At 54.2% G+C, this 13,354-nt stretch overlaps 1 protein-coding gene across 4 annotated transcripts in view; it reads right to left on the minus strand.

Moving 5' to 3' along the window:
• CSTPP1 (centriolar satellite-associated tubulin polyglutamylase complex regulator 1) overlaps positions 1 to 12,369 on the minus strand; it is a 101,197-nt gene extending 88,828 nt beyond the window's left edge. For 3 of the 4 annotated variants that reach the window (XM_075280744.1, XM_075280742.1, XM_075280743.1), the window contains exon 1: positions 12,282 to 12,363. In XM_075280744.1, the coding sequence (XP_075136845.1) occupies positions 12,282 to 12,324 (43 nt within the window). In that variant the 5' untranslated portion in view covers positions 12,325 to 12,363. Of the gene's footprint in view, positions 1 to 12,281 lie in introns of all 4 variants that reach the window. The other variant, XM_075280745.1, reaches the window with a different exon arrangement.
• Between the last annotated feature and the right edge of the window lie 985 nt (positions 12,370 to 13,354).

Below are 13,354 nucleotides of genomic sequence, written 5' to 3' on the forward strand. Positions count from 1 at the left end.
TGAGGTTTGGGGCCCAGCCACCTACCCAGACCAGTCAAGGTGGGATTCCAGCCCAACAGAGAACTTCCACCTGGAGTTCTGCAAATACCTGCTCCATGTCCATCGCAACACCACCAACATAGCCTGCAGGGCAGAGCTAGGCAGACTCCCCCTATGGCTCACCATACAGAAGAGGGCGCTAGCTTTCCAGGCACACATCCAGGGGAGCAAGCCTGACTCCTACCACCACCAAGCCTGGCTAAGCCACCTGAGCAAACCAGACATTCACCAACCAAACAGCAGCCAACCACCAAACCAAAAACACCAACAGATGATAACCAAGGCCGAAATAAAGGCGACCACAGAGGCAAACAGAGAGTGGTACATTGAAGAATGGAGAAACCAAATAAATAACTCCAAGAAACTCACCGTGTACCAATCCCTACAAAGGGACTACACCATGGCCACCTACCTGGAGAGAATACGCCACCCCAAGCACAGACAGACCCTGAGCCGATACAGACTGAGCGCCCACAACCTAGAGATAGAGACGGGGCGATACAGGCAGACGTACAAGCCACGGGAGAAGAGACTGTGCCAGCACTGTGACCAGGGGGTCCTAGAAGACGAGACCCACTTCCTGCTACACTGCACCAAATACTCAGATATGAGGGCCGTCTACTACCAAAGACTCTCTGCCCACATCCCAGACTGGGAGAAGAGGAAACTCTACATCCTACTGGGAGAAGAAGAGGCCACTGTGGAGATCGCTGCCCAATACGTGTCCAGCTGTCACCAAACAAGAGGAAGATGAGACTCCACGGACTGTTATATTTATCCCAATACACCCGCCCCACCCCACCTCCCCATATAGCAGTCACCAACGAAGAGGAAGATGAGACTCCATGGACTGTTATATTTATCCCAATACACCCGCCCCACCCCCACCTCCCCATATAGCAGTCACCAACGAAGAGGAAGATGAGACTCCATGGACTGTTATATTTATCCCAATACACCCGCCCCACCCCCACCTCCCCATATAGCAGTCACCAACGAAGAGGAAGATGAGACTCCATGGACTGTTATAACCGAACCCCCCCCCCATACCCACCACCCACCCAACCCAACTCCCCCCCCCACCCACCCACTTTACTAGCTTTGGCAATGCCAAATACCTATTCGGACGTGCCAATAAAGCATTTTTTGATTTGATTTGATTTGTGTCTCCCCCATAAACTGCTGGCAACTGAAGGGGGAGCCTACACATGGGTGGCCGAGGACCCGCCAATATCAGGTGACTACTGGGGGGGGGCTATACATGGGAGGCCGAGGACCCGCCAATATCAGGTGACTACTGGGGGGGGGGGGGGGGGAGGCTACACATGGGAGGCCGAGGACCCACCAATATCAGGTGACTACTGGGGGGGGAGGCTACACATGGGAGGCCGAGGATCCGCAACTATCAGGTGACTACTTGGGGGGGGAGCTACACATGGGAGGCCGAGGACCCGCCACTATCAGGTGACTACTGGGGGGGGGGGGAGGCTACACATGGGAGGCCGAGGACCCACCAATATCAGGTGACTACTGGGGGGGGGGGGGCTATACATGGGAGGCCGAGGACCCGCAACTATCAGGTGACTACTTGGGGGGGAGCTACACATGGGAGGCCGAGGACCCACCACTATCAGGTGACTACTGGGGGGGGGGGGGCTATACATGGGAGGCCGAGGACCCGCAACTATCAGGTGACTACTTGGGGGGGAGCTACACATGGGAGGCCGAGGACCCACCAATATCAGGTGACTACTGGGGGGGGGGGGGCTATACATGGGAGGCCGAGGACCCGCAACTATCAGGTGACTACTTGGGGGGGAGCTACACATGGGAGGCCGAGGACCCACCACTATCAGGTGACTACTGGTGGTGGGGGGGGGGAGGCTACACATGGGCGGCTGAGGACCCGCCACTATCTGCTGACTAATGGGGGGGAGGCTACACATGGGAGGTCGAGGACCTGCCACTATCAGGTGACTACTGGGGGGGAGCCTACTCATGGGCGGCCAAGGACCCGCCACTATCTGCTGACTACTGGGAGGGGAGGGGGGGGGGGGCCTACACATGGGCGGCCGAGGAGCCATACATGGGACATCACCCTCTTGTGTCTCCCCCTTCATTCACTCCATAAATGAAACTATTAACTCTTCTATTTCTGAAAGTATTATTAGTGTGCAGGATTTTTTCCCTGATTGCCTATAACTTTTGCACAATTCTGCTCTGTGACTCTCATGTGTGGACTGTAAGTCTGTCTCTCCATTCATTCCCATAAGACTCACTTGGAGGCTCTCAATGAGCATAAGACGCAGTGCAGACTGGAGAGTCACATGACACAGCCGAGGACCAGGGCTCAGCAGATTGTCTTCACTACTGTTCACACTAGGCAGCTTCTAAGCTTCCCATCTGCAGCCCCATAGACATCAGCAATCCTGGAACAGCTCAGGCGGCCCTGTGTGAACTAGGACTTTAGTGAGGATGTCAGCCATGTCTCACCCGCTGAATACTTCCAGAAGACAGATGTGGGAAGATCCGGGGCACGCAACGACAGTCCAAACCACACGCACAAAAAAAGGACAAACCGCGTTACCTTGGCCTCTGCACAAGAACGATAACAATCTGGAAGGCGTCACTCATGTCTGCAGAATGTTACTATAGAATGTCTAAGATAATAAAGCTCACAGAAAGAATCCGCCACAAACAACAACACTCCGAGCAATCGCACCGCACTGACAACAACACTCCGAGCACTCGCACCGCACTGACAACAACACTCCGAGCACTCGCACCGCGCTGACAACAACACTCCGAGCACTCGCACCGCACTGACAACAACACTCCGAGCACTCGCACCGCGCTGACAACAACACTCCGAGCACTCGCACCGCACTGACAACAACACTCCGAGCACTCGCACCGCGCTGACAACAACACTCCGAGCACTCGCACCGCACTGACAACAACACTCCGAGCACTCGCACCGCGCTGACAACAACACTCCGAGCACTCGCACCGCGCTGACAACACTCTGAGCACTCGCACCGCACAGACAACACTCCGAGCACTCGCACCGCGCTGACAACAACACTCCGAACACTCGCACCGCACAGACAACACTCCGAGCACTCGCACCGCGCTGACAACAACACTCCGAGCACTCGCACCGCGCTGACAACAACACTCCGAGCACTCGCACCGCGCTGACAACAACACTCCGAGCACTCGCACCGCGCTGACAACAACACTCCGAGCACTCGCACCGCGCTGACAACAACACTCCGAGCACTCGCACCGCACTGACAACAACACTCCGAGCACTCGCACCGCACTGACAACAACACTCCGAGCACTCGCACCGCGCTGACAACAACACTCCGAGCACTCGCACCGCACTGACAACAACACTCCGAGCACTCGCACCGCGCTGACAACAACACTCCGAGCACTCGCACCGCACTGACAACAACACTCCGAGCACTCGCACCGCGCTGACAACAACACTCCGAGCACTCGCACCGCACTGACAACAACACTCCGAGCACTCGCACCGCGCTGACAACAACACTCCGAGCACTCGCACCGCGCTGACAACACTCTGAGCACTCGCACCGCACAGACAACACTCCGAGCACTCGCACCGCGCTGACAACAACACTCCGAACACTCGCACCGCACAGACAACACTCCGAGCACTCGCACCGCGCTGACAACACTCCGAGCACTCGCACCGCACAGACAACAACAACACTCCGAGCAATCGCACCGCGCTGACAACAACACTCCGAGCACTCGCACCGCGCTGACAACACTCCGAGCACTCGCACCGCACTGACAACAACACTCCGAGCACTCGCACCGCACTGACAACAACACTCCGAGCACTCGCACCGCGCTGACAACAACACTGCGAGCACTCGCACCGCGCTGACAACAACACTCCGAGCACTCGCACCGCACAGACAACAACACTCCGAGCACTCGCACCGCGCTGACAACAACACTCCGAGCACTCGCACCGCGCTGACAACAACACTCCGAGCACTCGCACCGCGCTGACAACAACACTCCGAGCACTCGCACCGCGCTGACAACACTCCGAGCACTCGCACCGCGCTGACAACAACACTCCGAGCACTCGCACCGCGCTGACAACAACACTCCGAGCACTCGCACCGCACTGACAACAACACTCCGAGCACTCGCACCGCACTGACAACAACACTCCGAGCACTCGCACCGCGCTGACAACAGCAACACTCCGAGCGCTCGCACGGCACTGACAACAACACTCCGAGCACTCGCACCACGCTGACAACAACACTCCGAGCACTCGCACCGCGCTGACAACAACACTCCGAGCACTCACACCGCGCTGACAACAACACTCCGAGCACTCGCACCGTGCTGACAACAACACTCCGAGCAATCGCACCGCGCTGATAACAACACTCCGAGCACTCGCACCGCACAGACAACAACACTCCGAGCACTCGCACCGCGCTGACAACAACACTCCGAGCACTCGCACCGCGCTGACAACAGCAACACTCCGAGCACTCGCACCGCGCTGACAACAGCAACACTCCGAGCACTCACACCGCGCTGACAACAACACTCCGAGCACTCGCACCGCGCTGACAACAGCAACACTCCGAGCACTCGCACCGCGCTGACAACAACACTCCGAGCACTCGCACGGCACTGACAACAACACTCCGAGCACTCGCACCACGCTGACAACAACACTCCGAGCACTCGCACCGCACTGACAACAACAACACTCCGAGCACTCGCACGGCACTGACAACAACACTCCGAGCACTCGCACCACGCTGACAACAACACTCCGAGCACTCGCACCGCGCTGACAACAACAACACTCCGAGCACTCGCACCGCACTGACAACAACAACACTCCGAGCACTCGCACGGCACTGACAACAACAACACTCCGAGCACTCGCACCGCACAGACAACAACACTCCGAGCACTCGCACCGCGCTGACAACAACACTCCGAGCACTCGCACCGCGCTGACAACAACACTCCGAGCACTCGCACGGCACTGACAACAACACTCCGAGCACTCGCACCACGCTGACAACAACACTCCGAGCACTCGCACCGCACTGACAACAACAACACTCCGAGCACTCGCACGGCACTGACAACAACACTCCGAGCACTCGCACCACGCTGACAACAACACTCCGAGCACTCGCACCGCGCTGACAACAACAACACTCCGAGCACTCGCACCGCACTGACAACAACAACACTCCGAGCACTCGCACGGCACTGACAACAACAACACTCCGAGCACTCGCACGGCACTGACAACAACAACACTCCGAGCACTCGCACGGCACTGACAACAACACTCCGAGCACTCGCACCGCGCTGACTACAACAACACTCCGAGCACTCGCACGGCACTGACAACAACAACACTCCGAGCACTCGCACTGCGCTGACAACAACACTCCGAGCACTCGCACCGCGCTGACAACAACACTCCGAGCACTCGCACCACGCTGACAGCAATAACACTCCGAGCACTCGCACCACGCTGACAATAACAACACTCCGAGCACTCGCACCGCGCTGACAATAACAACACTCCGAGCACTCGCACCGCGCTGACAATAACAACACTCCGAGCACTCGCACCGCGCTGACAACAACAACACTCCGAGCACTCGCACCGCGCTGACAATAACAACACTCCGAGCACTCGCACCGCGCTGACAACAACAACACTCCGAGCACTCGCACCACGCTGACAGCAATAACACTCCGAGCACTCGCACCACGCTGACAATAACAACACTCCGAGCACTCGCACCGCGCTGACAATAACAACACTCCGAGCACTCGCACCGCGCTGACAACAACAACACTCCGAGCACTCGCACCGCGCTGACAATAACAACACTCCGAGCACTCGCACCGCGCTGACAACAACAACACTCCGAGCACTCGCACCGCGCTGACAACAACACTCCGAGCACTCGCACCGCGCTGACAATAACAACACTCCGAGCACTCGCACCGCGCTGACAATAACAACACTCCGAGCACTTGCACCGCGCTGACAATAACAACACTCCGAGCACTTGCACCACGTTGACAACAACAACACTCCGAGCATTCGCACTGCGCTGACAACAGCAACACTCCGAGCACTCGCACCGCGCTGACAACAGCAACACTCCGAGTACTCGCACCATGCTGACAACAATACTCCTAGCACTCGCACCGCGCTGACAACACTCTGAGCATTCACACCGCGCTGACAACAACAACAATGCTCCAAGCACTCGCACCGCGCTGACAACAATGCTCCAAGCACTCGCACCGCGCTGACAACAATGCTCCAAGCATTTGCACCGCAATGACAACAGCGGTATAAGCATTTGCACCGTGCTGACAACAACAATGTTCTGAGCATTCGCACCGTGCTGACAACAACGCTCCTAGCATTCGCACCGCGCTGACAACTACGACAACATTACAGATTGTCCTTCTATGACATTGCAAAGAAAGTCAACCCTGGAAAGTCAGCAAAGATTCACGTTACGACCTACTCTTGTCCTTGCAGCAAAAAGATGCCCATACACTGATAGCCGTACTGTCTGACGCCATCATACACATGCACACTTGGCTTAGCATGTGCTAGGTGTGATACACTGTCTCCATAGGGCCAGCACTGATCAGCTCTTCCCATAAGCCCCTCCCCAGGAGCCACTTGGGCTGATGCTGCCAAGAAAGTGTGACATTACATGGATCAGGCAAATGACCAAGCGTGTACAACATGGAGGGCCTAAGACACTCTGCTGCCTAGCATATCCGGTATATAAAGGAGAACTCCGTGTGGGTGGGGCTTACTTAAGCAGGGGCGGGCTTACAGCAGGGTGGATTGATGTCTCATTATTATACCTAGAGATGAAAGATCTGTATAACGTCCCAGCAAAGCTCAAGCAGCCTGCAGAACTAAATGGTTCCATGTCCGTGCCCGTCTGGAGAAGGAACGAGGTAAGCCCCGCCCCCTAGACGTTTCATAACTGGGAGTCCTCCTATGTGTAGTGTCATGTGACTCCTCTAGACTCTTCTGAATGGCTGAGAGGGGGGGCATATTCTACACCCTATTTTCTAGCCCCCTGACTTTCACTCGAAGCCTGCGCCGCACGTCTGACCCTATAGAAGTAAACCCGCCGACTACCTGACTTTTGGAGCCCTCTTGCTAATAAATGAGTGGGAACGATTATTATAATATCCAGACTGCCCCTCCCCCCTGGATATAAATGAGAGCCAGTGTATCTCCAGTGCTGCTAAAGGTCAGTATAAGGCACAGTAAAGACAATGTGGGCTATGTGCCCTCCGACAGTGACATCATGGATATGGTATTTGGGGCCTCGCGCTCATTATGTATATTCTCTCCAGGCCTGACGACTTAAACAAGAGCGACTAACAATTTGTCAGCCGAGCCTCATATGCAAGTGCTTAGCCTGAAGTCCGTGCAGCCCGCCTGGTGGCGATCGGCTCCGAGAACGCTCAATTTACAGAGAACTCCACTGCAAACGCTTTTATACACATCAAAACATGGAGAATAGAAGAAGGAAACCCCGAAATAATACAAAATACCGCAGTGTCAGCGGGCGAGGACAGAGGGGACGGAGCGCGGGGGAACAGAGGGGACGGTGCACAAGAACAGAGGGGCACCGGGGAACGGAGGGGTCGGCGCGCGGGGGAACGGAGGGGACGGCGCGTGGGGGAACGGAGGGGACGGTGCACAAGAACAGAGGGGCACCGGGGAACGGAGGGGTCGGCGCGCGGGGGAACGGAGGGGACGGCGCGCGGGGGACAGTGCACAAGAACAGAGGGGACAGTGCGCGGGGAACAGAGGGGGCAGTGCATGGGGGGACAGAGGGGACAGTGCATGGGGGGACAGAGGGGACGGTGCGCGGGGAACAGAGGGGACGGTGCGCAAGAACAGAGGGGACGGTGCGCGGGGAACAGAGGGGACGGTGCGCAAGAACAGAGGGGACAGTGCGCGGGGAACAGAGGGGTCGGTGCATGGGGGGACAGAGGGGCACCGGGGAACGGAGGGGACGGCGCGCGGGGGAACGGAGGGGACGGCGCGCGGGGGAACGGAGGGGACGGCGCGCGGGGGAACGGAGGGGACGGCGCGCGGGGGAACGGAGGGGACGGCGCGCGGGGGAACGGAGGGGACGGCGCGCGGGGGAACGGAGGGGACGGCGCGCGGGGGAACGGAGGGGACGGCGCGTGGGGGACAGTGCACAAGAACAGAGGGGACAGTGCGCGGGGAACAGAGGGGCACCGGGGGAACGGAGGGGACGGCGCGCGGGGGGAACGGAGGGGACGGCGCGCGGGGGAACGGAGGGGACGGCGCGCGGGGGAACGGAGGGGACGGCGCGCGGGGGAACGGAGGGGACGGCGCGCGGGGGAACGGAGGGGACGGCGCGCGGGGGAACGGAGGGGACGGCGCGCGGGGGAACGGAGGGGACGGCGCGCGGGGGAACGGAGGGGACGGCGCGTGGGGGACAGTGCACAAGAACAGAGGGGACAGTGCGCGGGGAACAGAGGGGGCGGTGCATGGGGGGACAGAGGGGACAGTGCATGGGGGGACAGAGGGGACGGTGCGCGGGGAACAGAGGGGATGGTGCGCAAGAACAGAGGGGACAGTGCACGGGGAACAGTGGGTTTACTGAGCCAAAGCTAAAGCCCCTCAGGTCCATGGAGTTCTGTGAGCTCAGGTCAGCCCCGATCAGACTGCACAATACCACAGACACTTGTATGTGGCGCTAATCTGGGGGAGTCCATGGAAAAGCCCCAACTATTGGTAAAAACAAAAAATTTCAAGGGTCTTTGAAGCACCACGATATTCATTGCTGCGGCCCCTTCACTACTATACAGTGTATCCTGGGCTACAGCATGGTCATGTGACCGATGGACCTGACGTCAGTGGCCTTAAAGGGGTTTTCAATATGAATGGCCTGTCCATCAATATCAGATTTCTGGGGCCTGATCCCCTGCACCCCCTCCGATCAGCAGTCTGAAGGGGCTGCGACCTCTCACACTGCCAGGCGGGCACTCAGACTGTCACTCTCCATTGCCCCCAGTGCAGACTATCAGGTTATTTGTGTCTGAGCTCTCTGGTAATAACGGTACTGTAGATATCTGCTCATAGATTGTAAGCTCTTGTGATCAGGGCCCTCAGTCCCAGTACGTGAAATGACTTTCTCTGCAATGTCTCTTTCTGTCTGTATTTGATCCCTACTAATTGTACAGTGCTGCGGAATATGTTGGCGCTATATAACATTTATTATTATTACTGTGATGGCGCCAGATCTGCGGCTGATTCTCACCACGCGGTTATTCAGAGGGAAGTTACAGCCCGTCCCAAAGAGCAGCGGAGGAGAGATCAGCGTCACCATGAGTATGAAGGACGACTGCAGAGGAAAGCATCAGCTGTATAGTGAGGTAGTACTATCTGTGCCGAAGTCATGTACAAAGAGGAAGGCGGCGCTATCTGTGCCGAAGTCATATACAAAGAGGAAGGCGGCGCTATCTGTGCTAATGTCATGTACAAAGAGGAAGGTGGCGCTATCTGTGCCGAAGTCATGTACAAAGAGGAAGGCAGCGCTATCTGTGCCGAAGTCATGTACAAAGAGGAAGGCGGCGCTATCTGTGCTAATGTCATGTACAAAGAGGAAGGCAGCGCTATCTGTGCTAATGTCATGTACAAAGAGGAAGGCAGCGCTATCTGTGCTAATGTCATGTACAAAGAGGAAGGCAGCGCTATCTGTGCCAATGTCATGTACACAAAGAGGAAGGCAGCGCTATCTGTGCCAATGTCATGTACACAAAGAGGAAGGCGGCGCTATCTGTGCCAATGTCATGTACACAAAGAGGAAGGCGGCGCTATCTGTGCTAATGTCATGTACAAAGAGGAAGGCAGCGCTATCTGTGCTAATGTCATGTACACAAAGAGGAAGGCGGCGCTATCTGTGCTAATGTCATGTACAAAGAGGAAGGCAGCGCTATCTGTGCTAATGTCATGTACAAAGAGGAAGGCAGCGCTATCTGTGCTAATGTCATGTACAAAGAGGAAGGCAGCGCTATCTGTGCTAATGTCATGTACAAAGAGGAAGGCAGCGCTATCTGTGCCAATGTCATGTACACAAAGAGGAAGGCAGCGCTATCTGTGCCAATGTCATGTACACAAAGAGGAAGGCGGCGCTATCTGTGCCAATGTCATGTACACAAAGAGGAAGGCGGCGCTATCTGTGCTAATGTCATGTACAAAGAGGAAGGCAGCGCTATCTGTGCCGAAGTCATGTACAAAGAGGAAGGCGGCGCTATCTGTGCTAATGTCATGTACAAAGAGGAAGGCAGCGCTATCTGTGCTAATGTCATGTACAAAGAGGAAGGCAGCGCTATCTGTGCCGAAGTCATGTACAAAGAGGAAGGCAGCGCTATCTGTGCTAATGTCATGTACAAAGAGGAAGGCAGCGCTATCTGTGCTAATGTCATGTACAAAGAGGAAGGCAGCGCTATCTGTGCTAATGTCATGTACAAAGAGGAAGGCAGCGCTATCTGTGCCAATGTCATGTACACAAAGAGGAAGGCAGCGCTATCTGTGCCAATGTCATGTACACAAAGAGGAAGGCAGCGCTATCTGTGCCAATGTCATGTACACAAAGAGGAAGGCAGCGCTATCTGTGCCAATGTCATGTACACAAAGAGGAAGGCAGCGCTATCTGTGCCAATGTCATGTACACAAAGAGGAAGGCGGCGCTATCTGTGCCAATGTCATGTACACAAAGAGGAAGGCAGCGCTATCTGTGCCGAAGTCATGTACAAAGAGGAAGGCAGCGCTATCTGTGCCAATGTCATGTACAAAGAGGAAGGCAGCGCTATCTGTGCCAATGTCATGTACAAAGAGGAAGGCAGCGCTATCTGTGCCAATGTCATGTACAAAGAGGAAGGCAGCGCTATCTGTGCCGACATCAATGACATACAGAGAGGCATGGCTATCTATTCAGCCTCCATCTAGGAATACGGGTATATAGTCAGTACTTACAGGACATGATATATATATATATATATACTGTATGTGTCACATATATACACACACATATACATATATACATATATACACACATACACATATATATATACACATACTCACACATATACATATTTACACACATACACATATATATACACATATATACACACATATACATATATACACACACATATACATATATACTCACACATATACATATATACACACATACACATATATACACACATATACATACACACACATATACATATATACACACACATATACATATATACACACACATATACATATATACACACACATATACATATATACACACACATATACATATATACACACACATATACACACACATACACATATATATACACATACACATATATATACACATACTCACACATATACATATATACACACACATATACATATATACTCACACATATACATATATACACACATACACATATATACACACACATATACATACACACATATACATACACACACATATACATATATACACACACATATACACACACATATACATATATACACACACATATACATATATACACACACATATACATATATACACACACATATACACACACATACACATATATATACACATACACATATATATACACATACACATATATATACACATACTCACACATATACATATATACACACATACACATATATATACACATACTCACACATACACATATATATACACATACACATATATATACACATACTCACACATATACATATATACACACATACACATATATATACACATACTCACACATATACATATATACACACATACACATATATACACACACACATATATACACACATATACATATATACACACACATATACATATATACTCACACACACATATATATACACACATACACGTATACACACATATATATACACACACACACACATATATACTCACACACACATATATACTCATCCACAATGACACAGACATTCCCTGCACATCCTTATGACTGGGCTGCGCTGCTTCATTTCCAGCCGGAGCTATTTCCAGGTTGCACCTTATTGTACTGCATCACTGCGCCCTAGTGAGACGGGGAGCGGCGCTTCTCACCCAGGTAGTCCGGACCAGACTGCAGCAGACGCTCCGGGCTCATCCTCCCGCCGCTGCCGCTTCTCCCTCCGAGGCTCCTCCACTGACGTCAGGGATGAAAGGCGCAGGTTCCGGGCCGGCTCATAGGCCGCGTCTGCGGTAACCATGGGAACAGCCAGGGCTGTGTAATAGCCGCGCCTTCCGGGAGAAACCTCCGCCCTGGAGAAAGGTTCCGGCAGCAAATGGAGAGTCAATGGAGGAGCGAAGTACAAGAGGGGCAAAAGTAGGAAAGAAGTAGCTGAAGAGTAATAGGAAGTATCCCAAGAGCTGAGAGTGATAACTAATACTGATAATTAATACCGATACCTGGTAGTGATAACTAATAACTATAACTGATACTGATAGTAGTAACGAATACTAATACTGACAACTAATCCCAATAGCTGAGAGTGATAACTAATATACTGTAATATGTACTGATATACTTATTTATATTGATTACTAATACTGTACAATGTGTCATAAGCCCTGCTGACCGGTGTGCCATGAGCCCTGGTGGCCGCTGTGCCATGAGCCCTGGTTGCCGCTGTGCCATGAGCCCTGGTGGCCGCTGTGCCATGAGCCTTGCTGACCAGTGTGCCATGAGCCCTGGTGGTCGGTGTGCCATGAGCCCCAGTGACCGGTGTGCCATGAGCCCTGCTGACCGGAGAGCCATGAGCCCCAGTGACCGCTGTGCCATGAGCCCTGGTGGCCGCTGTGCCATGAGCCCTGGTGGTCGGTGTGCCATGAGCCCTGCTGACCGGAGTGCCATGAGCCCTGGTGGCCGCTGTGCCATGAGCCTTGCTGACCGGAGAGCCATGAGCCCCAGTGACCGCTGTGCCATGAGCCTTGCTGACCGGTGTGCCATGAGCCCTGGTGGTCGGTGTGCCATGAGCCCTGCTGACCGGAGTGCCATGAGCCCCAGTGACCGGTGTGCCATGAGCCCTGCTGACCGGAGAGCCATGAGCCCCAGTGACCGCTGTGCCATGAGCCTTGCTGACCGGTGTGCCATGAGCCCTGGTGGTCGGTGTGCCATGAGCCCTGCTGACCGGAGT

Source organism: Leptodactylus fuscus, chromosome 7, assembly GCF_031893055.1.
Source record: "Leptodactylus fuscus isolate aLepFus1 chromosome 7, aLepFus1.hap2, whole genome shotgun sequence".
Taxonomy (NCBI): domain Eukaryota; kingdom Metazoa; phylum Chordata; class Amphibia; order Anura; family Leptodactylidae; genus Leptodactylus; species Leptodactylus fuscus.